Below are 27,564 nucleotides of genomic sequence, written 5' to 3'. Positions count from 1 at the left end.
AACCTCCTGCTGCTTGCTTATTGGATGGGCTAATGGCCTGTTTCTTGTGACATTATCTCAGTTTGAAATGTGGTTGTCACCCAGCATATCATGAGGCCTGATGTTGGAGCTGTAGTCTGATGCTGAGATGTTAAAGGCCCATGCTTTCTTTCTGATACAGAAGTGGATTCAGAAGAAGAGCGGGAGATGGAGAGGGAGAGGGAGAGAGAGAGAGAGGGGGAGAGGGAGAGAGAGCGCAAATCACCCAGGAAAGGGAATTCACGTGGTGGGAAAGGAGCCAAAGGAGAGAAGGAGAAAACAAGGGAACATAGAGTCAAGAAAAAGAAGGCAAAGGAAGGGAAGATGAGAGATGAGGAATGGGAAGGAGAGGAGGAGACCCCCAAACGCAGGAAGAACCGCAAGAACGAGAAAACCAAGAAACAGAAAGAGGACAAGAAAGAAGATGAAGACGGAAAGTCCAGGAGGAAGAACACCAAGGACCGGCGAGCTAAGAGGGATGAGGAGAAGGAGAGAGAGAAAGAGAGTAAGGAAGCAAAAGAGAAGGATGAAAAGAAGGACAAGGACAGAAAAAAGAAGAAAAAGAAGAGAAGAGTGGTGACAAGGTAAGGGTGGATTTCTGTACTTGCACAAGTGTAGGGTTTCAGCTAAGGCGCTAGGCTAATGGAGGCCCAGGTGCAGTCCAACCTCAAGAGGCACTGTCTCCAGCTTTGTGGGGTAAATTTAAACAGATGTGTTTCACAAGGATTCTTTCACATGACATTTTGCTATTAAGCATCAGTAAATTCTGACCACAGTGAACAGACAAAAAACAGAACCACTTACCTAAACCACCCAGTTAAACACATAAAACGTGTTTTATATCCAGGGATCATAAACTCCAGTCCTGCAGGGCTGCAGTGTCTGTTTTTGTTGTTTCTTTACAACAAGCAGCCTATTTTGGTGTGTGGACCTTTAGCCTTAAGCACTGAAGTTGAATACACTGAAAAACAGCGGCCATTGTGGCTCTCCAGGACTGGAACTTCATGGTTAAGTCATTTCTCAGATGCTGAAAATTAAGAATGAAGAGCATCGCACTGTGATTGGATCTCAGCCTGGACGCACAAACACTGACATCATGCTGCAACCTCTGCAGCTCAGAATCTGAGGAGTCTTCTGAAGAGGACGAGGAGGAAGAGGAGGAAGAGGAGTCATCTGAGGAAGAAGAGGGAGTGACGCTCTCCCCAGAAGAGCTGGAGGCGCTTAAAGAGGCGGTGGAGGAGAGGAAGAAGACCATCGCCACGCTAAGAGCCAAACCCTTGCCCATGAGGAAGAAGCTGGTGACCCTGAGGTGAGACAGGAAATGAATCCAGCCTGGGTGGGACTCCCATCTCCATGGTGATTCAGTGTAGAGTGGTGATTTGTTAAATGCAGTTTTTTCTTAGTCGCTTTCCAAACAGCCTCTGCCAAATGTGTGAATTGTACATCATAATTGTAACATCCTTCTGAACTGAGCCTGCATGCTGATATCTCTCACTGTGCTTGGTGCTGTATACCTGATGTTACCTGCTGCCCATACACCTGCAGGTTTACCATGTGTACCGTATGTATTCATCACGCATTCTTAAGATCCAGGCGATTGTAATGTATAGTAATGTAATCATGAAACCATTCACATGGTCACATGGTTCGGAGGTGACCGGCTGACTGGCTGACCCTTTCCATGTGCGATCGCCCTTCTGGGTCACTTTGTCTGACCATACCGGCCTTCCAGGAGTGTAAGGTCATTCCGGTGTCTTCCCCAATGCCTGCTTAATAAAAGCACCCTAAATGTAACGTGATCTTGTTGCGGCGGCCATGTTCGGCCCTGAAGGATGGCAGCTTACGGCGCAAGTTTGTTCTCTTCCAGGGAATCCCAGGAGTTTGTGGAGAAATACGAGGGCGCTCTTGGCATGGGCAAGGGCAGGAAGCTGTACGCTTACAAAGTCAGGATGGTGAAGGTGGGAACCCTCCATTTAATATAAACAGATTTTATATTTCTGTCTGCTCTTTGTGCGAGAAAAGAGGGCGTGTTTTCCAGGGATAGAGCGTGCGATTCTATTGGTGGATACATGACTGACTGTATGCAGCTGCCACGTTTTTTGTCATTCACCAGTGAATAGGAACATTGTGGGGCACCAAGGTTTGGCAGGCCTGAGGAAGGAAGCCATTATGAGAAAATGGTGGCACTTCCTGTCTGTTCCCCGTCTTCTGCGGTTCTGAAGTGGCACTGATTAGTATGCAGGGACAACTTCCTCCGACACCAGGCTATTTGGTTTCTGCCCATCAATGGTGCATGCTGGGAAGTGTTTCTTATAACAGTTCATTAAGTGGGGGAGTGTTCAAAATCCAGTTCTCTACTTGCCCTGTCTGTGATCTGAAACAATGTCAGTTTTTACAGCAAATGAACACACACTCTAGAATATGTTGGCCATGTGTGCCCTTAAAGGAGTTCTGATTTCCAAGCAGTTAAATAGTGGTTGTATTTGTAATTGTTGTACGAGAGCGCCATCTATTGGTAAAAAGTGTGCCATTGCTGTATTCATTTACAGAAATGTATGAAGTTTCGGAGAGATTTTGAGAACTTCAGAACTGCCTGCATTCCCTGGGAAATGAAAATAAAGGAGATTGAAAGTAAGCTTAATTAAAGCCTTAATTGCAGTTACCCTTTTTTAACTAGGTTTCAGAGTGAGACAGACACTCCTGAATTGACCAAAGAGGTAATGACTGGCTGGACAGTTCTTGTATGTACAGCGAAATTTATATTGGCATCCAATACAAATAATTTTCCACTAGAGCCTATGTTTAATATTCCAGCTAACCCTCAGATATTGATGTTTTCCAATGGGACATGTTTGCCTTTTGAAGAATCTAAAATGGTGGAAATACTCCCTGTCTAGGCCATTTTGGCTCCTCGGTTGCCTCTTATTTCATCTTCTTGCGCTGGATGTACGGCATCAACATGATTTTGTTTGGGCTGACCTTTGGCCTTGTCATGGTGCCTGAGGTAAGAACATAAGAGCATTCTATGGATTATCTCTGCTGAAATAAATCTCTGTTTAAATATTTTGAAAACTCTGTTTTGGATGAGCTTATGTTTACCAACTATTACTACCACAAAATGCAAAAAAATTGTGTTTATATTTCTCAGGATTGGAGGTATTCTAATGAGTATAGAAGAGAGGGTGTTTTTTAAAGTCATGTGATCTGCCCAGGCACTGATGGGAAAGCCGTATGGCAGCATGCCCAGGAAGACCGTGCCCCGGGCTGAGGAGAACAGCGCCATGGACTTTGCCGTTCTGTGGGACTTTGGGGTGAGCACCGTCCAATGGCATCCTCACTGACCCCTACTGTCCAATAGCATCCATATCACCTCCTTCCACTGTCCAATATCATCTACATCATCTCCTCCCACTGTCCAATAGCACCAAAATCATCTCCTTCCACTGTCCAACTCCTTGTTTGCTTATATGGACAGCAGTAGGTCTTTAATAGGCTTTAGCAGGGAAAGAGCAGAATTGTCTTGCCCTTTAACACCATGGAATTAATTTTAAAAGTGTTTTGAAAAGCACTTAAAGATTTATGAATACCATTGCTTGTGGCTCAGATGTTAATGGAGGCTTATGTTGCCTGTCTGTCTGTCTGTCTGTGCCAGGGCTATGCCCAGTACTCTGTCCTGTTCTATGGGTTCTATAACAGCCAGCGTGCTATTGGCTGGCTCAAGTTCCGCATGCCCCTGTCCTACTTCCTGGTTGGAGTGGGGACTGTGGCCTACAGCTACATGGTGGTTATAAGAACGTGAGTACCTGTCACATCCCATGGGATGGTACGGCTTGTGTCTGACCTGCTGTGTTGTGTTGAACCACAAATCCTTGCTGTACTTCACTGCACAACAAAAGATATGATTATCCCACTAAGATAAAGATTAAGGGGAGGACCACTGAGCTACAGACAAATGGTCAGGGGTTATTCACTGGGTTCCTGCTCAGGAGCATGCTCCTTGATGTCTCTGAACTCTGCAAAGGTGTCAGAGAAATTAAACTGGGCTTGGAGGTTGCTGGTTCGATTCCCAGGTGGGGCATTACCGTGTCTCCTCTGAGTTAAGGCACTTTAACCTGATTGCCTCGACTAATATCTGACTGTATAAATAGAAGAACGGCAGCTATGGAAGCCACTCTAGATCAACTGGAGCTACTGCTAACTGCCTAAATATAAGGTAAATGCATGTCGCTTCGTAGCATGGCGCGGAACGCCAATGAGGAAATGGGCGGGGACGACACCAGCTTCAACTTCAGCTGGAAGCTGTTTACCAGCTGGGATTACCTCATCGGTAACCCGGAAACCGCTGACAACAAGTTCGCCTCCATCACCACCAGCTTTAAGGTATAGCTGTGAGTGGCCCCTTTCACCCTGGTGCTAAAGTAAGAGGTGTAAAATATAGCACAAAGCTGGAGGTACCCATGTGGAGAAGTCTTGTGTGTCCAGCTCTTGTTTCTCAGGGTCATTTCTGGGGTCGTTTTCCCAGGAGTCCATCGTGGAGGAGCAGGAGAGTCACAAGGATGAGAACATTCACCTGACCCGCTTCCTGCGGGTGCTGGCCAACTTCCTGGTCCTGTGCTGTCTGGCAGGAAGTGGCTATCTCATCTACTTTGTGGTCAGGAGGTCACAGAAGTTTGCCTTGGAGGGCCTGGAGAACCACAGCTGGTGGGAAAGGAACGAGGTAAAGAGTCATTTACATCCGCTTATCATTTATATCTGCGCACCTTCTTCTGCTGATGCGAGACTGCGTGTGCATGTGTGTGATGTCGCAGGTAAACATGGTGATGTCACTGTTGGGCATGTTCTGCCCGATGCTGTTCGACGTGATCAGCACTCTGGAGAACTACCACCCCCGCATCGCCCTCCAGTGGCAGCTGGGACGGATCTTCGCCCTCTTCCTCGGCAACCTCTACACCTTCATCATCGCCCTGATGGATGAGATCAACCTCAAGGTGCACCCGCTCTGTGTGTCACCCCAAAATATGATAGCATGATTATATGGTCAAAATATGATGTCACCCCAGGCTATGACACTGGTGCCCCTGGCCCCAAACACATAGCATGGGAGCCAGACCTCTGCAGCTGTCGCTAACAGGCTAGCTTGGGCATTATTCTTATCTGTGCATTAATCTCCTTTTGTGCTCTGCAGAGACAGGAAGAGGAAGTGGTCAAGTTGAACATGACTGTTTGGCAGACCAGTCTGTACAACGGAACGCTGTCGGCCAACAGCACTGTTCCCCCGGTAACCGTGGCCCCTGCCGACGTCCCCAGGGGCCCCTGCTGGGAGACGATGGTGGGACAGGTAATGCACGTGACAGGTGTTACACGCAGGCAATAAGATGTGTAATGGTGTCGCGATTATGTAATGAGCTTATATGGCATGTTATGAGCATGCTGTATATGTTGGGGCATGTTTTCTGAGAGTAGTGGGCCAATCACAACACGTTACACACTGTAAAGCACTTTACAGTGAAGCATGGAAGCTCACCGCAGGAAGCACTTATGTAGCGCCAAGGAAAAAGTAACCCTCTTTGATATTTTTAAATAATGAATATGAAAAACATGAGGTTATTTTAACTTTATATGATAAGAAACTGCAAAGTGTACCTGCACAGGTGTGTGAATGCTCTCAGTTTGGACAGAGGTGAGTGCCTCTCTGACCGTCTGTGTTTGCATTGACCCTGTCTTTCTGTACGGACAGGAGTTTGTTCGGCTCATCATATCGGACACGATGACCACGTACATCACGCTGCTGATCGGTGACTTCCTGCGGGCCGTCTGCGTCCGCTTCCTCAACTACTGCTGGTGCTGGGACCTGGAGTACGGCTTTGTGAGTCCTACAGACCGCCACAGACCACTACAGACATCTATAGGAAACACACTAGTACAAGATTGTTTCAGGCAGTTAAGGAGCACTACGGACCACTACAGATAACAGTATAAAATGGCATGCATGTGTGCACAAATTGCTACAGATCACTACTGGAAACAAACAGTGACTTGATGTACACTCTTATTCATGAGTTTTGGATAAGAACTAGATAGCATTATATGACATGTATATAAGATATGAAATACATGAAATATAAGATATTTATCGTATGAAGGAGAGTCTGTGTGTGATTTGGGGTCCTTGTCTCTTTTTTCCCAAATGAAAGCCGTCCTACTCAGAGTTTGATGTCAGCGGGAACGTGCTGGGGCTGATATTCAACCAAGGGATGATCTGGTAGGAATGTATGCTGGGTCGACTATCCCCAAACTACAAACACCGCTCATGCTGGGTCAACCATCCCAAAACCACACACAGTCCTCACTCTGGGTTAACAGACCAAAATACCTAATACCTGTATGACTCTGGGTACATGGGGTAGAGTCAGGGGGTGTGGCTGACAGGTGCTGGGGGGGGGGGTGGTTGGATGGGGAGACCATAGGGCAATCTGTCTTTAAGATAAAAAAAAAATAGCAAGAGCAGGAGGAAAACATTACTTGCGATGAGAGACAGGGACATCCAGTCCCAGACATAGAAAGAAAAAATCAATTTGAGTGGTAGCCAGTTTTTTCTGCGCCTGTCTGTTGCCATGGAAATACTTTGATTGACAGCATTTGTCTGTGCCCTCCGTTGCCCTGGTAGCTGCTTGATTGGCTGTGCCTCCCGGTGGTCTGTGCTTTTGCCTCCTCTCTGTATTACCATGGAAACCGCCTCTGAGTGATGGCTCTCTCTCTCTCTCTCTCTGTGGTGTTTATGTGTGTGTGTATGTATGCGCGTGTTTGTGTGCGTGTGTGTGTGCATGTTTGTGTGCGTACGTGTGTGTGTGTGTTTGTATGTGTGCGTACATGTGCGTGTATGTGTGTGAGCGCGGCTCAGGATGGGTGCGTTCTACGCCCCCTGCCTGCCTGCACTGAACGTGCTGCGGCTGCACGTCTCCATGTACCTGCAGTGCTGGGCCGTCATGAGCTGCAACGTCCCGCAGGAGAGGGTCTTCAAGGCCTCCGGGTCCAACAACTTCTACATGGCCATGCTGCTGGTCATCCTCTTCTGCACGCTGCTGCATCTAACCTGCTCATACGCCTCCTGATGCGCCCTTCGTCCCATCATCACCAGCCCCACCATCTACCTACTATGCTCACCATGTCATAGCCCCCTTCAGGTCACACTAATCAATCACCGAGCACATCCACCATCTTACTCTACTTATGCTCACCATTTGTTCCATAGCCCCTCATTCAGGCCAGACAAGCCAGTCACAGAACGTAACTACCATGTTGCTGTACACACACTGTCATCATACCATGAAAGCCAAACTAGTCAATCTCTGAATACACTCACCACGCAGTTTACCTCAACGCCATTATCTTCATACCCCACACGTTTCCAAATGAATATCTCAGATCAGAACATATCAGCCGTCTTCTTTGCATGTACACCATTGTGTCAAACAAAATTTATGTAAGTTTCATGTTTTTGCTGTAATATTGGAATAGTGCTCACGGTTGTGTCAACACACCTGTTCCTTCCCCCTTCCCTCTTTCAGTGGGAAGAACCGTATGTTCGACGTGATCCAGGAAACCCTGGAGAACGATTTTCCCGTGTGGTTCGGAAAGGTGTTCAGCTACGCCTCGAACCCGGGACTGATCCTCCCTTTCATTCTGCTCATGGTGTGAGTGCGCTTTAGACAGCCAACCAGGAGCCAGAAATAAGACATGTGACCAGCACGGGCACATCCAATTGGCAGAGCACTGTAAAACATTTTATGAAGGGGCATTTTATAAAGGGGCTTTACTTGTGTCGGTTACCGTGGGTTTTTTATTCATACACTTTGTAATGTAATAGTAGCATTTGAGTAACAGACATCTCCTGTGCATACCTCATAAATCCATCAACTGAAAAATTATGCTGTCATACTGTATTTTTTCAAGGTATATGATATATATATATATTTTTTTTTTTAATGTTTGCAGTTTAGCCATTTATTATCTGCAGTCCACATCCAAGACCTACAAGACCGCCAATGTGGAGCTAAAGAAGAAGCTTCAGGCCGTAAGTCATATTAACACACCATCGCGTTAACTCATGGATCAACAAACACAGACTAAAATATTTGCAGCTGAACTCTGATGCAAACTTAAAGCGCACAAAAGTTATATTAGCATTTTATATAATTTATAGTTATGTTTAGATCTTACACTTGAAGAATATCAGTACATGTTCAGTGTCTTAATGCTCAAGGCTTTTGGTTCAACAGATCCAAAAATGACTCACCTGAGTGATTGCCTGATCAAAAGTCCTTTCAGTGTTCTCTTTGGTTTTCAAGTACCCAGATTTACCAACAGGGGGCAGTCCTAACATAGTCATAACAAAGTCTGCCCATTCCGCACAGAAAAGATTGTCAGTTGGTCTCCAAAATTCCTCCAATCAGTCATAGCTTGTTGCACTTGTCACATGCAGTTTTATTTCTACACTGTAAGTAGGCACATGTAATCCAATAATTTAAATATTCTTTGCAAAAACCTAAGCTTTCCTGAAATAAGCAGTTTGATGTACACTTAGTACACGGTGAGCCACAAAGGGCCAGTGTATGGGAATAGAGGACTGATGTTCCAACGGCTTGTCCCCAGCAAAATGAGGAGAACAAGAAGAAGAACAAGAAGGCTGCCTTAAAGGCCGCGAGCGAGCTGGATGAAGCAAGAAACGCTGCCTCCTGTAGGCAGGAGGAGAACAATGCATCACTGAACAATAGAGGTGAGAGGCACCTATGAGTCTCATTTTGCTTTATTTAAATCTAAATGTGTACTTTTAGTTTAGGTTATACACTAAAACTGCAGTGTAGTCTGATATTCTATATAGTTTATGAAAATGGCTAATTTTAGGATTTTATTAAAATTGTTGTTATATGTTTGCCCTCTCCTCCCTATCCTTTGAATTTCCTCACTCCCTACTTCTCTCTTTCCCTCTTTCTCTCTCTCTCTCACCCCTCTCTCATTCTCTCTCTGACAGGGAACAGGAGAGAGAGCGAGAGATGCGAGCAGGACCAATCGAGGCAGCAGCTCCACCCCTCAAATGAGCGAGGGGGACGTCCCTCCGGAGCCCCGCCCTCCCGTGGCCCCGCCACCCGGCCGCCGCCTCCCCGTGGTCCCGGAGCGCAGGGGTACCTCCCCGGAAACCCGCGCCCGCTGGAACCCAGAATGCAACGGGGCCAAAACTCATACAGACGCTGACAGGTGTGACGCAGTCAAGGAGACGGGACACGATTTCAGGTGCTTTACGGGAACAGAAATGCTCTGCTTAGGTGATCTGGTGAAGACTGCGGGCTTCCAGATCACTGCCCCGACTCCTCCTTTTGAAAACACTAAAGAACAACAGAAGTATATTTGAAAAGCATATTTATCTTTTTATGTATCTATTTTTATAAGGAAGATACCATATTGAAAACTGTTCGTATTTTGGCAGTGTTTGTGTATGTACCCACTACATATTCAAAAATTTTTATCTGTAAATGTAAGAGCTCTTATTGGTGTACTGGGAGTCAGCGTCATGGCTGTCGATACACTTTTAGCAGGAATATGCACTGGGTGAGGACTGCAGGTAGGGGGCAGTCTTTTCTGCATTGTGCAAATCATTGTTCTTCTGAGGGACATGGGAAACATGTATCCTCCACCTACACCAGTAACACAGAGAGATAGAGCTGTCTCAATGTGTCTTCTCTTATCAAAAGCACAATGGAATTTTACAGGGCCATGGGAGTTGGCGACGATTTCATAATTTGCGCAGTTTGTATCACGGCTTGTACTTCATGCAGTGGAAAAACAAGGGGGCTTCAGGTGTGCGATTTACGATTTTATTTTGAGCCCCTGTTCCTACCCCCAGCCTCACACTCGTCCTTACCTGCCCCTTCACCAAGTGACAGAATTAGCAGGTGTGTTCGTCCAGGTACCTGAGTTGGGGGTACAAAGCCTGAACCATGAATTATTCATAGAGGAAATGGACTCCCTTGAAGCCTTCCTTTACATTGCAGCGTTTTAGTTAAGGAACCTGCATTAGAATAATGGAATTGGTTGAATATTTCAAAAGCCAATGTATCACTTGGCTGGGGCAGATAAGATCAGGTCACGGCAGGGAATGCTGCTAGTTGGCCACTAAGAAGTGCTGTCCAGTCCTGACTGAATAAGCCCAGTACATAACCGATCTGGTGGGGACTGTGATGTTTTTCATTTGGATGCTGAAAGGCAGGCCCTGCTCGTCTGTACTAATTATAGATCATGTGACACACTTTAAAGTGTTGAACACTTAACCCATTGTGTTCTGTCTTTCCCAAAGTGGCTGTCTATTAGGTTTTAAATGACTCCATTGACCACATTCTCCATGCTGTGTACAATCAGCACACCCTGAGGAACTTTTGGTACTAGTGCTCATGGGAAATGAAGTCCATTGTCAGCAGTTGTGTTGTACTTTGACACAAGCTCTGGACCAGACCTCCCTTGGGCATCAATGGAACATTTTGTCTGTTGAATTCAGCCCAGGCCAGGACCTCCCATGCAAATGAGAAACAAGCTGAGCGCGCTCGCATGCTCTAACGAACGAATGACATTTGGTCTCCGCTCTCAACATGGCATGGCTCCAGCTTTGCGGTAAGGGCAGCCAGTGGCTATGGAACCCAAGGACTAGCTCATGTGGTTCTTGTCAGTCAACTCCAGACAGGCGTGGCCAAGGGATCACGTCTTCCTTGTTGATTCTCCAATAAGATGAGATCGGATGTCCCAGGAGCAAAGCCTGCCCCTCTTTGCACTGATTGGAGTTTGTCTAACATTACATATATTTGGCAGCTAGAGTGACGTACAAGAAGTGCATATTGAAGGTCATTGGAACAACTACAAAACACAAGTCCGATAAGGTACTCATTATGTAACAGTTATCCATAGCCGTGAACACAATAAGTCCACTTCACACGGTAAGCATAGGCTAGGTCAGAGAGTAATATTAAGTCAAACTAGGAGGCAACGAGCCACAACATCAAGATAATGATACAAGTGCAATATAAGTGCTGTATGGAGGTGCATGTAATATGAAAGTGGTACACGAGGTACATGTGTTCCATAAAAGTGTTACAGATTGGAAGGGCCCTGTAGAGTGGGGATAGTTAGGTATAGTCTGAAGAGATGCGTCTTCAGACCATGGTGGAAAATGGTCAATGACTGAGAGGTTCGCAGAGGACCAGGGAGTTTGTTTCACCACTGGGGAGCTAGGGTGGAGAAGCTTTGTGGTTGGGTCGAGCGAGACCCATTTACCTGGATGGCACGAGTCCCTTGCATAGCCAGGCCCGTTCGATCCCCTGTGATGATTGACACCTGTCACTCAACATAAGGAAGCATAGCCGTATGTCAGTTTTATCACTGCCCCTCCAGAGGGGTAGCAGTCAATTTCATTTTTATGCAGCACATTCTGTGCAGAGTCATTTCCCCAAAAGATATATATAGCACGTTACATTTACCCAAATGCAGTTTAATTTCGCAAACAAAATGGACACTTACCAAGCTGTATTTTCTCATTTCAGACAACTTTATCATTTTGACATTATAGTTGGTCAAGTAATTCCATTAATAATTTAATGTTCATATAAAATTTATCACTGGTAATCATTAAGTATTTACTTTCAGCTGTGTCACCTGAGAACTTAAGAGGAAGTTTTTTTGTATGTGAAAGACAGATCAAAGATTACTTCACTGAGATTAAAATGCGGCTGTCAACACTAAAATTCATTGAAAACATAAAATTATCAATGTTGACACGCTAAAATAAATGGAAAGAACGTGTCCATGCATCATTTGAATAATTGTTTTTAATTTGGCATGTCATTTATTTTTGCATGCCAACAGCATTGTTGTATAATGGTTATATGCGCTGCTTTTGTGCGCCTAGAGTAAGTACACTACTTAACCTGAACTGTTTCAGTTCATATCCAGCTGTATTTATAGACTGTGTAAAATAATTAATCCAAAAGTTCCTCACTACGAGCGTTTGCTAAACGTAATATTTAGTAAATGTAATTAAAAGTGTTTGTGTCCATTTTAAGCAAAGTTATGCCTATTTGAACAAGTCCTAAACAAAAAGTATTAAAATTTTAAGCATGTTGGCATGAAGCAGGACATGTATGTTGCCTTATAATTGTTGGAATGTCTGTTGCCTTTTATTCGAGGAGAAATCGGAATTTATTTACATGGTTCAATTTTTATGTGAAAATGTATTCAATTTGCTGCATTACATGCTGCATTATTTGTTTTCTATGCGTGGCACGGCCTGCATCAGTAGTTTTCTGTTAACGTTTGTCCTTGCTGGGGTGCCAGGGCTGGCCTGGCACCCGCAAGCCGTCTCCTCGTGTCAGCGTCAACACGATGATAACACCTGCGCATCGCGATCTCACTTACGGGGTTATCTGTCGTTATAGTGTATCGTTTGTCACTTAGTTGACGTCTTTAACAGCGAGCGAAAAACCTAGACTACGTCGCATCCAAGAATTGAGATTGCGTACACTGCATCCCAAAAAATGTTAAGGACATAAGAGTAAAACAGCATTTGAAGAGAGGAACAGGCCATTCATTCCACTTATTGCTCATTTGAAGAACGAATGGCCTTGCCGTAGAAAATTTAAGGTGACGTCAACCGACTAAATGTAGGTTACATGAAAATATGGAGCGATTTGTGGGAGACTTGAATTGTGGATTATAGGATCAGGGTGGTTTTCTCGGGAACTGGAGAAGGACAGTGGGTGGGTGGTAAAGGGATTACAGAAGTGGACTGAAGTGGCAGGGTCGGGTTTCACGTTGATACCAGGCATAATTTGAGCAAGTGCAACGGCTTTGGTAGCATAGCATTAGTGGACAGGGTTCCTGTTTCTTTCCATTATTAATCAGGTCAGGTTGGACATGTTGCTCTGTCGAGAAACATGGGTTGGTCTAAATTAAATAGAGCACAGGTATAAAGAATATTACATGATGTTAAAAAAAAAAACTGAACTGATATATGGACTCTAATTTCAATCATGTTGCCTACAATGTGTTTAATGTAAGCTACTCGAAACATCAATACCAAAATTCTTCCCCCCACTGCGCAAAAATAATCAACCATTTATGATAATTATATGCCCCTTCATGTCTAAGCTTTTATTCAGTCTTTAAAATGTAACCACCTGTTCTATGGTTTGTAGGGCTGGTGTCCCTTGTAGCCTACTCATGATTGCGGGCAATACTGGGCACATGGATGCGAAGGTTTTGGTTGACAAACAAATCATTGGTTAAGATTTCTAAGGGGAAACTTTATACCTGGGTTTCTGCCAGCTGCGCTACGTTTCCAGCGTGGACATGATCTTTATGATGTAATGGATGCCAGTCCATTGTGCTCTGAAAGGACTCCTTTTAATCGGAAATCACGTCTACTTTCCATTACCACTGTGTGCGTTTGTGTTTCTCTCTCTTTCTCTTTTTCTCTCTCTCTCTCTCTCTCTGTGCGTGAGAGAGATATTCTGTGTGTATGTTTGTGCATGTGGGTATGTGTTTGTGCATGTGTGTGTGAGAGAGTGAGATTGTTTACGTGTTTGTATGTGTGTGTGTGTGTGTGTGTGTTTGTGTGTGCATGTGTGAGGAGAGAGAGAATAATTGTGTGCATGACTGCATGTGCTTTTGTGTGTGTGTGTGGGTGTTTGTGTGTGTGTGTGTGAGAGAGAGAGAGAGAGAGAGAGAGAGAGAGAGAGATTGTGTACTGTGCATGTGCATGTGTGAGGATGCTAATTGCCTACCTGTGTTTGAGCAGCAGTGTGTATGGATTTACGCATGTCTGCGTGCGTCACTCTGGTCACCTGTGCACTGGAAACCTCTGCGTGGTCTTTCATTTCAGGGCCCCTCCATTTCACATTCCCTTTTGTTTCACAACCGAACGCGGCTCAGATTATCATCTCCGTTGCCACGGCATTGGAGTCGTCGCCGTGGAGACACTGCGGCCAAACCCTAAACAGCAGGTGTGTCCGGGGCAAGTGAGCACATCGCATTCTCTTTGCGCCGCGAGTTCCCCTGTCAGTCAGTCTCAGCGTCCCCCTCATCCCGCCATCCCGCCATCCCGCGTGAAGCTGCGCAACGATGCCGCGAAGGAAAAGTGAAATCGAAATACGAATGGAAGAGGGTACGTACCATCTACACAGCAAAATGTCCTGTGCTAATTTAACTCTTAACAGAGTACATATGGTCCCATTTCGGGACCAGGGCAAGAGCCACGTGTACTCTGTAAGAGTTGATTTAACACTGGGCATTTTACTGTGTAAAGACATTTTTACATATGCCATTCTGTTTATTTTCTCTGTAAGTAAAGTTGAGAATAATCAGTGTACAGAAAAGTCAAGACACTGGTACTTCTTAGGCATCCTGCCTGCCTGATTATATTGTGTGTGAGGGTTATGGGTTTAAATCCATTTGAAAACACCAGAGTGTGTGCATCCTACAGGAACGAGTCTATTCCGCTGCTTGTTTGATGAGTATTTACAGCAGCGTCATGTCTTGTAATGTGTATTATATGATCACAGATGTATGTCGCTTGTGGTATTTGCTAACAACATGTTTTCTGAACCCCAGTTGGAATGGAAATTGATGGACAGGTGGAGAGCGAGGATGAAGGTGAGTTTATCTGAGTTTTAATTGGACAGGATGAGTGTTTTGAGATGGATTATGCTATGAATTACGCTGGTCAAATCTGGTCATGTATATTTATATTGACTTGGTAGGGCTGATAGGGTAAGCGACATAGAGCTTGGCGTAATGAGAAACATGGACAGATGTGTAGCATAATGGATACGCAGCTGTGCTTGTGGTTTTACATATTCTACATTTATACAGCTGGATATTTAAGTATCTTGAGTACAACAGCAGTGCTCCACCTGGGTTTTGACCCTGTGTGTGTGTGTGCGTGTGTGCGTGTGTGTGTGCGTGTGTGTGTACGACAGAGGAACCTGAAAGAAGAGTGAGGCCAAACAGGAGGCAACAGAGAGCCTCTCCGGCGGCTGGCAGGAACAATAAACCCGCGGGACGCAGGGGCAGGAGGGACCAGAGCGAGGAGGAGGAGGAGGAGGAAGAGGACCCGCCAAGGAGGAGAAAAGTTAGCAGGAAGAAATCCGCCAAGGCGCAGGACAGCGAGGAGGATGAGGAGGAGGATGAGGACCCGCCAAGGAGGAGAAAAGTTAGCAGGAAGAAATCCGCCAAGGCGCAGGACAGCGAGGAGGATGAGGAGAGCGGGGGCGAGCAGCGAAACAGGAGGAAGGGCAAGAAAGGGACCGGCAAGAAGAAGAAGGGGGCGCAGGACAGCGAAGATGAGAGCGAGGAAGAGGAGAAACCAAAGAAGGGGAGGAACGCGAAAGGAGGCAGCAAGAGAGAGAAGGAGGAGCAGAACAAGAGGGAGAAGACAGGACAGGGGGACGCCAAGGGGAAGGGGAAGGACAGAGGGAACGAGAAAGATAAGAAAAAGAAAAACGATCTCAGCAGGTGCAGTATCTTGTAACCCCGCCTTCCCTCCCCATGCCACACGCAGCAGGCCTGCAGGTGAATCCCAGACGCCTCAGCTCCGGGCCTCATGGGCCCTGTTAGACCGCAGAGGAACAGGCTCTGCCTCTCTCTGCTTTTAGGATGTGTGACCGGGCTTCAGTGAGTACATGAGTGAGTGAGTGAGTGAGTGAGTGAATGACATTTAGAATGTGTGTGGGAGTGTGTATGTTAGTGAAAGACTGAACATGTGAGTAAGTGAGTGAGTGAGTGAATGACATTTAGAATGTGTGTGGGAGCGTGTATGTTCATGAGTGAGTGAGTAGCCTATGTGAGGGAGTGAATGAGTAGGTGAGATTTAGAATGTGTGTGGGAGTGAGTATGTTAGTGAAAGACTGAACATGTGAGTAGGAGTGAGTGAGTGAATGACATTTAGCAATGTGTGTGGGAGCGTGTATGTTCATGAGTGAGTGAGTAGCCTATGTGAGGGAGTGAATGAGTAGGTGAGATTTAGAATGTGTGTGGGAGTGAGTCTGTTAGTGAATCAGTGTGTGAGTCAGTGAGTGAGTGAGTGAGACAGTCAGTCCGTCAGTCCGTCAGTCAGTCTGTGTGTCAGTGAGTCAGTGAGTCTCATGGGCTGTGTAGTCGTAGTCCGAGTATCGAAATGAACTCTTGAGAGAAACCCATCTGGGGCTGCAGTGGTCTCACCCCGCTCTGTGGCGCCTCTCTCCCGCCAGCTCCTCCGACTCGGACGGGGAGTCGGACGAGGAGGAGTCGCTGTCGGAGGGGGAGATGGCGCGGCTGAAGGAGGAGGTGGAGGAGAAGAAGAAGCTCATCTCCAACATGAGGAACAAGCCCTGGCGCATGAAGAGGAGGCTCAAGTGCTTAAAGTAACGGCTCTGTCCTGTCCCCTCTCACCACTGTCCTGCTAGCTGTTACCGCCATCCTGTTGCCCCTCTGACCAAAACACCTATTCGCCTCCCCCTGCCCCTCTATATACAGCCATCAATAGCTATAGAATTAGCACAGGTGACTTTGTTTTCTGCACTGTTTCAGTGTAAAATTCAGTCTTCTTTCAAACAAAGCCCAGCAGAAGAGAGGCTAACAGTTTTTTCTCCAGTACATTCACTGTTAATTGCTGCTTAACTAAAACAATCAAATTAAATTAATTAACTAAAATATTGCTAAATTAGTATTAAAGGCAAAATAAGTCTATTTAATAACTGTTTAAGCTGGTCTTAAGCAGTTTTGTGGTGCCGGCCCATGACCAAAGCCTTGATTGATCCGTTGCGAGGTTATGATATTGATGAATGCAGGGATGAGCCCAGTCTTATCTGCAGGCTGAAGTAGGGCTGGGCGAGGTTTCGCCTGAGATACTTTACACCTGCGAGCTCTCCCTCGTGTGCCTTCGCCTTAAAGGTGTTACCTGACAGATACCCAGCCCGCTAATGCTAAAAGCCTTCTGTTCGATTGTTATCTGCCCGTGATCCTGAGGTTACTGCGTCACCGTTGTAAAAACGTTGCGAGAACGCTTGCAGAACGCTGGGAGAACTGTTAGCAGGATGCTCGGGGTGAACAGAGCTAGTCCTGCACATAGGAAATTAAATGAAGAGCCAGCAGTTCATCAACGCACAGGCATTTTGTAAGATAGCTCTCTTGGAGACAGGCTTGTCATTTAATGAAAATGCCACTGTTGACATAATTGGAAACACGCAACTTGTTTATTAAGCAGTATTTTTAAGCGAATGTTTGGAACAAAATGTTGACAGAGGGGAATGACTGAGTGTCAGAGTCATGAAAGTCATTGTACTCACACTTAACACAAAGTATATATAGAGCATATATAACACCTTCATTAGCATGGTATATATATAAATATCTTTATAAATTATTCACAAGTTTTTGTGTGGAAATGTGAAGGGCTGAAATGAAGTCAGTTGACCTGGTGCTTATGTCACGTCTGAAAATGACATCTAACATAACTCACGGGGTCTTCCTTAACAAAGCCCTTGTTTCTCTTATGAATTAAATATGAAGCTGTCACGTCTTGTTAATGGTGTCGTACATGGCTCATGAATGCTTTAAGGACTGATTACGTAATGTAAACTTGTCCACAGAGGTTTATTTTAAAACTCTGCGTGATTACATTCATAAGGTTATATTTCTCATCTCTATGCTGCTTGTTTTATGCCTGCAATCTCTAAACCATGTTTTAAGAAATACCACCATAAGATCACCCTGTAAAACTGCTTGTGGGAGACCGACACAATAAAATGTTCAATGTTAAATTAACTCTTACAGAGTACGTATGGCCCCCATTGGACTCATATGTACTCTGTTAGAGCTGAATTAACACATGACATTTTATAGTGTAGATGAGCTGAATGACGCATTTTCATCATTAAACAACGCTTTGGGGTCCCGCATATTCTGATTACTTGCTTCCGCTCACTGGTTGCTACATGACCAGTTGTTATGGTTTATGTTTATTGAGAGATAGAAACTTGAAGTTTTTTTTTTTGCACTGTCCTTTCAGAGAAGCTCAGCAGTTTGTGGAGAAGTTCGAAGGGGCTTTGGGAAAAGGAAAAGGGAGGAAGCTCTACGCCTACAAAGTGATGATGACAAAGGTGAGCTCCCCGCAGTTTCAGTCGTTTACCTACAATCTTCTACTGCCCTTTCAGTTGTTATTAAAGTGCTCACCTCGTTTAATAGTACATGTTAACAACATTGCACTATAATTTAAAAAATCTGAAGTATGAGAGTGTCTAGCGTTAAGAAACCCAACAGCCATTGTAGAACTGTAATACTAAGGTGAAAGAAAAAAAAAATCCAAAATAATACTAAAGATAAAAGTGAAAAAATGAGTGACGAGAATTTAAGAAGTATGTCTAAATTAAGGATTACTAATACACAACTGTTCTACCCAGTAGTTGTTCTGTGACTGATTGTTTGAATCACCATGCTTTGGTACTGCTGTTGTCAGGCTGTTAAATCCAGTTGTTTTCCCCTTTCCTTTCAGAAATGGATCAAGTTCAACAGAGATTTTGAAAATTTTAAGACGGCATGCATTCCCTGGGAAAGAAAAATCAAAGAAGTTGAAAGTGAGTGTTCAGCAAAAGAAAATGGAGTTTAAAGCAGGAGGTCGAATTTATTCAGATGAGTAAGTAGCTGATGGAATGTAAGATAAGATAAGATATACTTTATTGAAACCCCGTGGGGTAATTTGTCCTCTGCATTTTGACCCATCCTAGTTACTTAGGAGTGCCACAGTGCAGCACTTAGGGGACCGACTCCAGTTCTGACGCCAGAGCCTTGGTCAAGGGCACCTAACATGCATGTCTTTGAGCGTGGGAGGAAACCGGAGTACCCGGAGTAAACCCACGCGAATACAGGGAGAACATGCAAACTCTGCGCAGAAAGGCCCCAAGCTGAGATTCGAACCTACGACCTTCTTGCTGTGAGGCGACAGTGCTAACCACTGTGCCACCGTGTCTGCCCGTGTGACATCTCACTCCGCTTGTCCGGCTGTTTCTCTGCTCTCTGCAGGCCATTTTGGCTCCTCTGTTGCCTCCTACTTCCTGTTCCTCCGGTGGATGTACGGGATGAACCTAGTCCTCTTCGGCTTCATGTTCGGCCTGGTCGTGATCCCTGAGGTGACGTGCAATAATAATCCCGTCTTTAAAAAAATGTCCTGTTTTCCCCTCATTGGCATGAAATGCTGCCTGAACATTCTTCATTTGTGAATAAACAAAGATACTCAAATATTACATGTACCCCATTCAAGCACTTTTGGTCATTTGTATTTGTCCTAATATTGTAGCTTGTTCTTCTACCTAGTTTAGCTTGGCATAAGTTAGGTCAGAATAGTGTTCACCGAACTGTGTTCTTGGCTTGAAATAGCTGTACAAAATTAGTTTCATACCTTATTGAACCTGTGTTTTGTAGTTGTCCATGACCATGAAATGCACTTTTGTATGTCGCTTTGGATAAAAGCGTCTGATAAATAAATGTAATGTAATGTAAATATGTTTGTTCAGTTACCAGTTAACGAGTTACCATGACCATGGTTATAACTTGGTTTGATGAATCGGGTGTTTTACTGACTGGCTATAACCAAAACCTTCCCCATATTTGCCTTCCAGACTGGATCGCTCTACTCTTGACAGCTCAATAGACTTGGGCTAGTCAGGCTGAATGGCCTGTCCTTGTCGTTAAACTCAGCTGTGTTTCTGTGCTTGCAGTTGTTGATGGGGCTTCCACACGGAACCATTCCCAGGAAGACGGTGCCCAGGGAAGAGCAGGCCAGAGCCATGGACTTCTCTGTCCTCTTAGATTTTGGTGTGAGGATCGTAACCTAGTGGCTCTACTTAAGTTTATGGTTCTATCATTATTATTATTATTTTTTCAGCAGAAAGAATTATTTGATTTTGACATCCCAGAAATGTAAAGTTTTCTGAACAGTTTTTATTACTTGATCACTGGGTATATATTAATATGAAGTGTTTTTTTGCATGTAATTTCTTATTTAATAAATAATTTCAGTGAGGTAACGTTCAAATATTAGTTTGGTTAGTTACATGTTTTTCTCCAATATGAAAAACATGTGTTGTTGTCATGACATGACTGGAATATACTGACCTAATCATTTAATTTTCCCCCACAGGGTTATTGCAAGTATTCTGTTCTGTTTTACGGTTTCTATAACGACCAGAGAACGATCGGCTTCCTGAAGTTCCGGCTCCCTCTGTCCTACCTGCTGGTGGGAGTCGGGTCCTTTGGATACAGCCTCATGGTTGTGATCAGAACGTAAGTGCCAGTAATTACAGGGGCGGGGATTCTGTCTTCCCAATATGGTGTCCTTCTGTGTTCTGGCACTAAATCCCAAAAGCGTTTCTGTTCTTCCTTGCAGACCCACATTAGATATGAACCTGCAGCCTCTGCACTTACTGGCCACGTGTTTTTCCTTCTTTTCTTATACTGCATTTATCATTTTCACAGCTGGTTATTGACTGAAGCAGTTCAGGATTATGACCCTTGCTTAAGAGTGCAACGGCAATGCTGTGTCTGGGATTTGAACCTGCAGCCTCTGAGAAACACCGCACTGCTCCCTGTGCATTTCCTAGCATCACACACAAATTATGCTTCATCCCGCACTAATTTCAGTGTTCTCTGCCCGTACCCCCCCCCCCCCCAGCATGGCTAAGAACTCTAACGAGGGGGGAGACGGAGGGGAGGACAGCGCCTTCACCTTCGCCTGGAAGCTCTTCACCAGCTGGGATTACCTCATCGGCAACGCCGAGACGGCCGACAACAAGTTCGCGTCCATCACCACCAGCTTCAAGGTAGCGGCGCCAACGCCGGGAACGCACAGTTCGTACCCCGCTGAGACGGCGGACATTTTTAAAAAAAGGAGAAACGGCGCCCGTGGGCATTGACCTTTAGATTAATGTGTTCCAGACCCTGAGATCCTGCATATTGGGCTTGATTGGGGGTTTTTTTTTTTTTGCTCTACTTTTGATTCCTTCACTCTGTAAAAGCATGCAAATGGCACGATACAAAACCAAGGATGGATTGACTAGTCGATGCTTCTGTGTGTTTGTTTTGTAGCCGAGCTCCCTGACCTGAATTCACTGAAAAAAAAGACTCCATTGGATTTACTCTGAATTAAACAATGCAATATTTCGATAAATTATTTTTCCTTAATTGTGCCAATTCTTTATAATGATGACCTTTGTTTGTTTTATTTGTAAATGGCCATAGGAATCTATTGTGGACGAACAAGAGAACCAGAAGGATGAAAATATCCATCTACGGAGGTTCCTGCGTGTTCTGGCCAACGTCCTGATAATCTGTAGCCTGGGAGGAAGTGGCTACCTCATCTACTATGTGGTGAAAAGGTCACAGGAGTTCGCCGACATGGATGCGGATCAGCTGACCTGGTTACAGAAGAACGAGGTAAAAGAAAATCATGACATCACTTCCCCCAACGCTGTTCTGAGCACCCCTGCGTGCACTGGCACTTTCTTCTTCCTGGCAGAACTTTGTCCCCAGAGCTTTTTTCCTGGTTCTTGGTCAGCAGCTGTGGTGATGTTGCATGTGCACTCTCTCTGGCCTGGTGGTGTTCTTAGCCAGGTCTATGTCGCTTTGCACCCTTGCGTTTACTCAGGTGTATGTGCTTATTTGTTCCTGCATTGTACGTTGTTGTGGTTTGGAGTGTCTGCTAAATTAAGCTAATATCATGTCTAAAGAGCTGTTAATGGAGAATCTGTGTAAAGATACAGTGTAAAATTAAGATAAACATATAGTATAGTATAGTATAGTATAGTATAGTATAGTATACTATAGCATTCTTGATTATTGTGTTATTGGCTGTTAATGCCACAGCACACAGGCTTCCTGGGGAAAGCCCTGAGTTGCGTCACATTTCAGAAATGATACTGTCATATTTCCATACAGAGAGTCTCAGCAGATGGCAGTGTTGGATCAAATTCACTTTTCAAAGAAAGACTCAGCTTCTTTTAAGCAGTCCAAGTACTCAAACATCTTTTTCCTCAGCACGTCAAGGTCCAAAAGTATTTTCTATGATTTAGATGTGAAGAATCAGAATGCGTACGAGTCTGTGTAAAAACCAAAAAAAATCTATAAAACAAAAAAAGAACAGATAATTTCCAAAATAATGTTGTGAATAGTATTGTTTTGTTTAGCTATTCTTAAAAGTAAGACCTTTTTTTTTTTTACTTCCAGGTTGAGTTTGTGATGTCACTGCTGGGGCTGGTGTGCCCGCCCCTTTTCGAGACGATCGCTGAGCTGGAGGAGTACCATCCCCGCATCGCCCTCAAGTGGCAGCTGGCGCGCATCTTCGCCCTCTTCCTGGGAAACCTCTACACCTTCCTCTTCGCCCTTTTCGACGAAGTGAACGCCAAGGTAACGAGGGCGCGTACAAACGAAGGGGGTCGGTGGCTTTGTCGCTCACCCGGGCTCACCTGGGCTGTCACTCAACCGGGCTGTGCCAAGTCAACCGGTGGGAGAGTCCATAATAATGAGGTGTGCGCTGGGGACATGCCAGGTAGCCTTCTGCTGTGTAGCCTGTTGTCAAAAACACTGACAGCCCTCAGAAATGCATATTCAAATAAGACGTGTAGATATAACTGAAAAATAAAATGGAGTAGAACTTTTTTGGCGTATAACTTCACATGAATAGTAGAACTTTGCTCCATAAAGCCTGCATACCGCAGCTATAAGCATGACATAAGGCCTGTCATAACCACTCATAACCACTCTCATATGTGGGAAGGGGTGTTTTCCTGATGTTTTTGTAAGATTGCGTTTTTTTTGGATGTTCTTTTCTTTCAAGCTGGAGAAGGAGAAGTCGATCAAAAACGCCACCGTCTGGGCACTGAACGAGTACTACGCCAATTACTCGCTGCACTACAACACCACGGACGTCCCGCCGCCCGACATCGACCCTGCCGACGTCATCCGCGGACCGTGCTGGGAGACCGCCGTTGGCATAGTAATGCTCGTTGGACCTTTCCCAGAATACACTGGATTGTAGTTCCCACGGTTCATACCTAATGATGTGTACATAGTGTTTTTGGTGCAATATTCAAAAATCTGTTAAATGGGACAGGTGTACATGCAAAACCTTGTAACTCTCCCCATTGTATTTTTGAACAAAGGATTTGCGATGTATTCTTACAAGTGTGATGTTTCTGTGAAAGTTTCATTTCAAATGTTTTCTTTTGCAGGAATTTGTGAAGCTGACCGTTTCTGACATCCAGGTGACGTACCTGACCATCCTGATCGGGGACTTCCTGCGGGCCCTGATTGTGCGCTTCCTGAACTACTGCTGGTGCTGGGACTTGGAGGCCGGATTCGTACGTGAGACGCGCCGAGACACGTCGCCCTTCACCCTTCACCCTCAATCTGCTCACCCTCCCTTTCCCCCCAAAATACCCACAAGTACCACTTCCTTTTTACAGCAGTGATATTCAGGTCTTAGTGACAGACAAATACTGTCATTATCTTTGTTAGCTTCATTTTCTGTCTGAGGGACAGAATTCTGACTTTAATTAGCGTTTGGTTTGTTTGTTTGCCAGTTGGTTTGGCAGTTTGATTTGCTGGTTTGGCAATGTGATTAGCTGTTTCTGCAGGTTGATTGCCACTTTTTCCTGCAGACAAGCATATTTGAATTTATTGTGAATTGCATGGACATCACGAAACACTGATTCCTAATTTCTGTTATTTACGTGATCTTTAAAAAAAATTGCGTATATTATTTTGTCTGGGTATCTTCACCTAAACCTTTCAGTGCATCAGAAGCTTACTTTGTGTGTGTGTGTGTGTGCGCGTGCATGCGTGTGTGTGTGTGTGTGTGTGTGTGTGCATGTGTGTACATGTGTGTGTGTGTATCCCTACCCCCCCCCCCTCCCCGGGTCCATTGTCCATGTCATTCAATACTGTGGGGTGACATCTGGCAGAGTACAGAGGCCAGCTGATCCCTCACGTCCAAGCTGACACAAGACACTGTCAGGTACAGGTAATTAAAGAGAGAGAGAGAGAGAGAGCGGGAGAGAGGGGAAGAGAGAGAGAGAGAGAGAGGGTGAAGAAGAGGAAAGGAGAGAGAGGCAGCTTGCAAATCTCTCAGAACCAAATAAAATTAAAAATTTTCTGTGTGACAAATTCTTCTTCTTCAAACTTACTTACCGCACCTTTAATCATCCATTTTAAACCAGTTGAGCAGGGCAATTAAAATAAATGATCGGAAGTAGTGTAATGTTACATTAACAGATATATGTTTGTTTCTGAACTGTTCTAGCCATCGTATGGAGAGTTTGATATCAGTGGCAATGTACTTGGACTCATCTTCAACCAAGGGATGATTTGGTAAGTATATATATTTTAAAAGACATGTAAATTTCACATAAACATATGTGTGTATGTGTGTGTGTAAATACAACACCACAGGATAGTACTAATGATTTGTTTTCTGGAAACTTTTGTTGGATGTTTCTAGGTCTTCTTACAGAGACAGTGTGTGACAAAGACAATTTATGGAAAAATAGGAAAAAATAGGAAGATTAGGAAAGCTTCTATCTGGCTGATGCAGGGCAGCCATTTTGTCCCGGGTCGTGTCCATCACAGAACATGCTCCCTTGCCTGTTTCAGGATGGGAGCGTTCTACGCCCCGGGATTGGTGGGGATCAACGTGCTCCGCCTTCTGACGTCCATGTACTACCAGTGCTGGGCAGTGATGACCTGCAATGTCCCGCACGAGCGGGTCTTCAAAGCCTCCCGCTCCAACAACTTCTACATGGGCCTGCTGCTGCTGGTGCTGTTCCTCAGCCTTCTGCCTGTGGTCTACACCATCATGACCCTGTCCCCCTCCTTCGACTGCGGCCCCTTCAGGTGTGTGTGTGTGTGCATGTGTACATACGTATGAGTGATCCTTAGGTTTGCGTGACTTGGTTTGCATTCTGTGTTATATTGGTCTGTGATTTATTTGTTTGATTGGTCTGTGATTTTCCTCAATTGTAAGAACAGTGGGAGGCAGAAGATGTATGATGTCATAATGGAGACCATAGAGAGGGACCTCCCGGCATTTATGGGGACTCTGTTCAGCTATGCATCTAACCCTGGACTTATCATACCAGCAGTGCTGCTCATGGTGTGAGTATAGAACACACACACACAGATCCAAACACAAATACAGTTATATTAAGATGTTAAGGACCCATTATGTTTTGTTGGTCATATATCATCTGAACATGTGTTTATGAAATAAACTGTGTATATTGACTGTGCCCAAATGTATTTATCATCACGGACAGCTTGGCCATTTACTACCTGAATTCGGTGTCAAAGGCTTATCAGAATGCTAATGCCGAACTGAAGAAGAAGATGCAGATGGTGAGTAGGAATGAAGCTAGCTCTTCAAATACAGCACAGAACTCTAACCACAAATAAAAACCAGATCAGAACTCTTAAATAACAGCTTGGAACTCTTCCTGAAAACCTAACGTAATGTTCCTGAAAATAATAACAATTCAGCATACGCCAACAAAACAGAGGAACGGAGAGGTATACTTATTTTGTTGTGACTGCAGTCCTACCACCAAACAGCATTCACCTGCACAATAAAAATATGAATGGCCGTGTAATGAAAGGTGACAGTTACAGTAAGAGACAGACTGATAGTTCACCAGCTGTGTTACCTGGGCAATGACCTACGATTGCAGACCTTCTGCAGCAATTTTCACAAATCAGTCGTGAATGTGTGCTTCGTTCTGTACTACTTCAGTTTTATGCGTTAGCGTGATGGTAGTGCATGCTTAGGAAGGGCTAGCTAGCTGGCTTGCTAGCTCATTAAAATATGAGGTACAGTAGCTTCGGGCTGCTGGCTGGCTCATCTGCGAACCCTTTCTTGGTTGAGGAGGAAGGTTGGGGTTGTATTGAGGGGGAACAACAGCTGAAATGATTTGGAATTGTGGTTCAGGAAATCTTCAGTTTTCTTGTCTTCATAAAACACCAGCTACTTTGCAGACAACGACTGCTTTCATCGACATTTAATTGAAACAAGCCGTGAAGCAGACCTGTCTCTCTGCTCTCCCACGCGGTTCTGTCTTCAGCAAAGAGACGAGGAGAAGAACCGGAGGAACAACAAGGACAGCACCAATCAGGTCATGAAGGATTTGGAGGACCTGCTCCCCAACAGGTCCCTCATGCCCCCGCCCGTCTCTGAGGAGCCTGAAGGTGAGCCCAAACCCAGCCCCCGAGGCCCCACCTCATCCACGCTGTGCTTTTTGTGAGCTAGCCTATTAAAGCTTGCAAAACAGGTCAATGCATATCAGCACCATTTTTGGGAATAGAATTGAGTGCATGTGCGTGTGTGGTAAAATTACATACAGGAAAGTGCACCAACTGCGATATGCACATGAAATTCTATTATTAAGTACACCTGGGTCAGATATTTGAAATACTTTAAACTTGTAGACTGCAGTCAGTTTTCCAGAAGATTACTCATGTTTTGATTGTTAGCATGTTTCATAGAAATTTCACATAATTTCTGAGTTTCTGCTGCAGTGTTTTTTTTGCATTTTTACCAGCATCTAACGAGTTAAAGTAAAGTAAAGTAATAAACCTTATTAGTTCCAGTAATGGGAAAGCATGTTCTTCTTCCAAGATAATGCAGTCGAGCAGGGGGCCAAGTCCAAGTCCCCTAAGGTATCCGGGAAACCAGGGGCAGCATCCAATGGGAAAGGAGGGGTCAACCTACAGAAGGACGTTTCTCTGGCCGCATCCAATCCCCGCGTGCCCGTGACCCGCCCCCCTGGGCCCCGGGACCCTGGACACCTCCCGGGACACCCTCGCATGCAGGGGCCCCCTCCCGGACGAGGAAGGGGGAGGGGACAGCCCCCTAGACGTTAGCAGAAGCACACACGCTCTCTCGCCAAGTCTTGGTCTCCCTCTAGTGTTTCTGCTTCATCTGGCTTATGGGGACTCTCAGGGTCTAGAGAGACACAAAGGCTTCAAAAACTGAAGAATGCCTCGGAAAGCACCCTGAAGCTTAAATGCAGTTACAGCGACCCAGCTTCCTGTATTTTCTTGTGACAACTGTCAGTGAGGTCAGGTGGAAACTGTAACTACACCATCAGAACATGCAAAGCATTCATACCTAATAACAGTAATGACAGTAAGCTGTACATAGTATGAATTAGCACTGCTGGATTGTGATGATGGATCAGTGGATGGGGTGTGATGATCTTGCCAATAGTTGTGTGAATGAGAGGGAACAACCAGAGGGAACACATTTATTTTGGGGAATCTGATTGGTCAGATAATTATCCAAACCATGACAGAACTGAGATGTAAATTTGAATCCATGGTTTATGTTGTGATCCCATCACATGCTGTATAAATCTGTACAAATCATTCTCGAAGGCAGCACTGTTGTTATTAATGTTTATTGGTGTTAATCTCCACTGCTAATAATAATCG

The 27,564-nt window shown here is 44.9% G+C and overlaps 2 protein-coding genes across 2 annotated transcripts; both read left to right on the top strand.

Moving 5' to 3' along the window:
• The first annotated feature begins 169 nt into the window (after window positions 1–169).
• Window positions 170–12,795, top strand: tmc1 (transmembrane channel-like 1). The gene is made up of 19 exons (XM_064296851.1): window positions 170–602; window positions 1,133–1,327; window positions 1,886–1,976; window positions 2,568–2,649; window positions 2,916–3,022; window positions 3,231–3,329; window positions 3,671–3,813; window positions 4,254–4,398; window positions 4,541–4,735; window positions 4,827–5,006; window positions 5,204–5,356; window positions 5,756–5,884; window positions 6,213–6,280; window positions 6,920–7,102; window positions 7,157–7,183; window positions 7,560–7,712; window positions 8,014–8,092; window positions 8,671–8,794; window positions 9,050–12,795. The coding sequence occupies exons 1-19, from the start codon at window positions 187–189 to the stop codon at window positions 9,268–9,270; spliced, it is 2,790 nt and encodes a 929-aa protein (XP_064152921.1). The 5' UTR covers window positions 170–186; the 3' UTR covers window positions 9,271–12,795.
• Window positions 12,796–12,864: 69 nt separating this feature from the next.
• tmc2b (transmembrane channel-like 2b) lies at window positions 12,865–27,498 on the top strand. Its single transcript, XM_064296849.1, has 20 exons — window positions 12,865–14,221; window positions 14,668–14,709; window positions 15,036–15,570; window positions 16,305–16,457; window positions 18,104–18,194; window positions 18,587–18,668; window positions 19,114–19,220; window positions 19,809–19,907; window positions 20,231–20,373; window positions 20,762–20,909; window positions 21,328–21,522; window positions 22,312–22,491; window positions 22,922–23,080; window positions 23,316–23,444; window positions 24,386–24,453; window positions 24,736–24,975; window positions 25,111–25,236; window positions 25,398–25,476; window positions 26,196–26,319; window positions 26,750–27,498. Exons 1-20 carry the CDS (start codon window positions 14,179–14,181, stop codon window positions 26,992–26,994), a joined length of 2,988 nt encoding a protein of 995 aa, XP_064152919.1. The 5' UTR covers window positions 12,865–14,178; the 3' UTR covers window positions 26,995–27,498.
• The last annotated feature ends 66 nt before the right edge of the window (window positions 27,499–27,564 follow it).

The sequence above is a fragment of the Anguilla rostrata genome, chromosome 10, assembly GCF_018555375.3.
Source record: "Anguilla rostrata isolate EN2019 chromosome 10, ASM1855537v3, whole genome shotgun sequence".
Lineage (NCBI taxonomy): Eukaryota > Metazoa > Chordata > Actinopteri > Anguilliformes > Anguillidae > Anguilla > Anguilla rostrata.
This window is presented reverse-complemented; position numbering and strand designations above follow the sequence as displayed.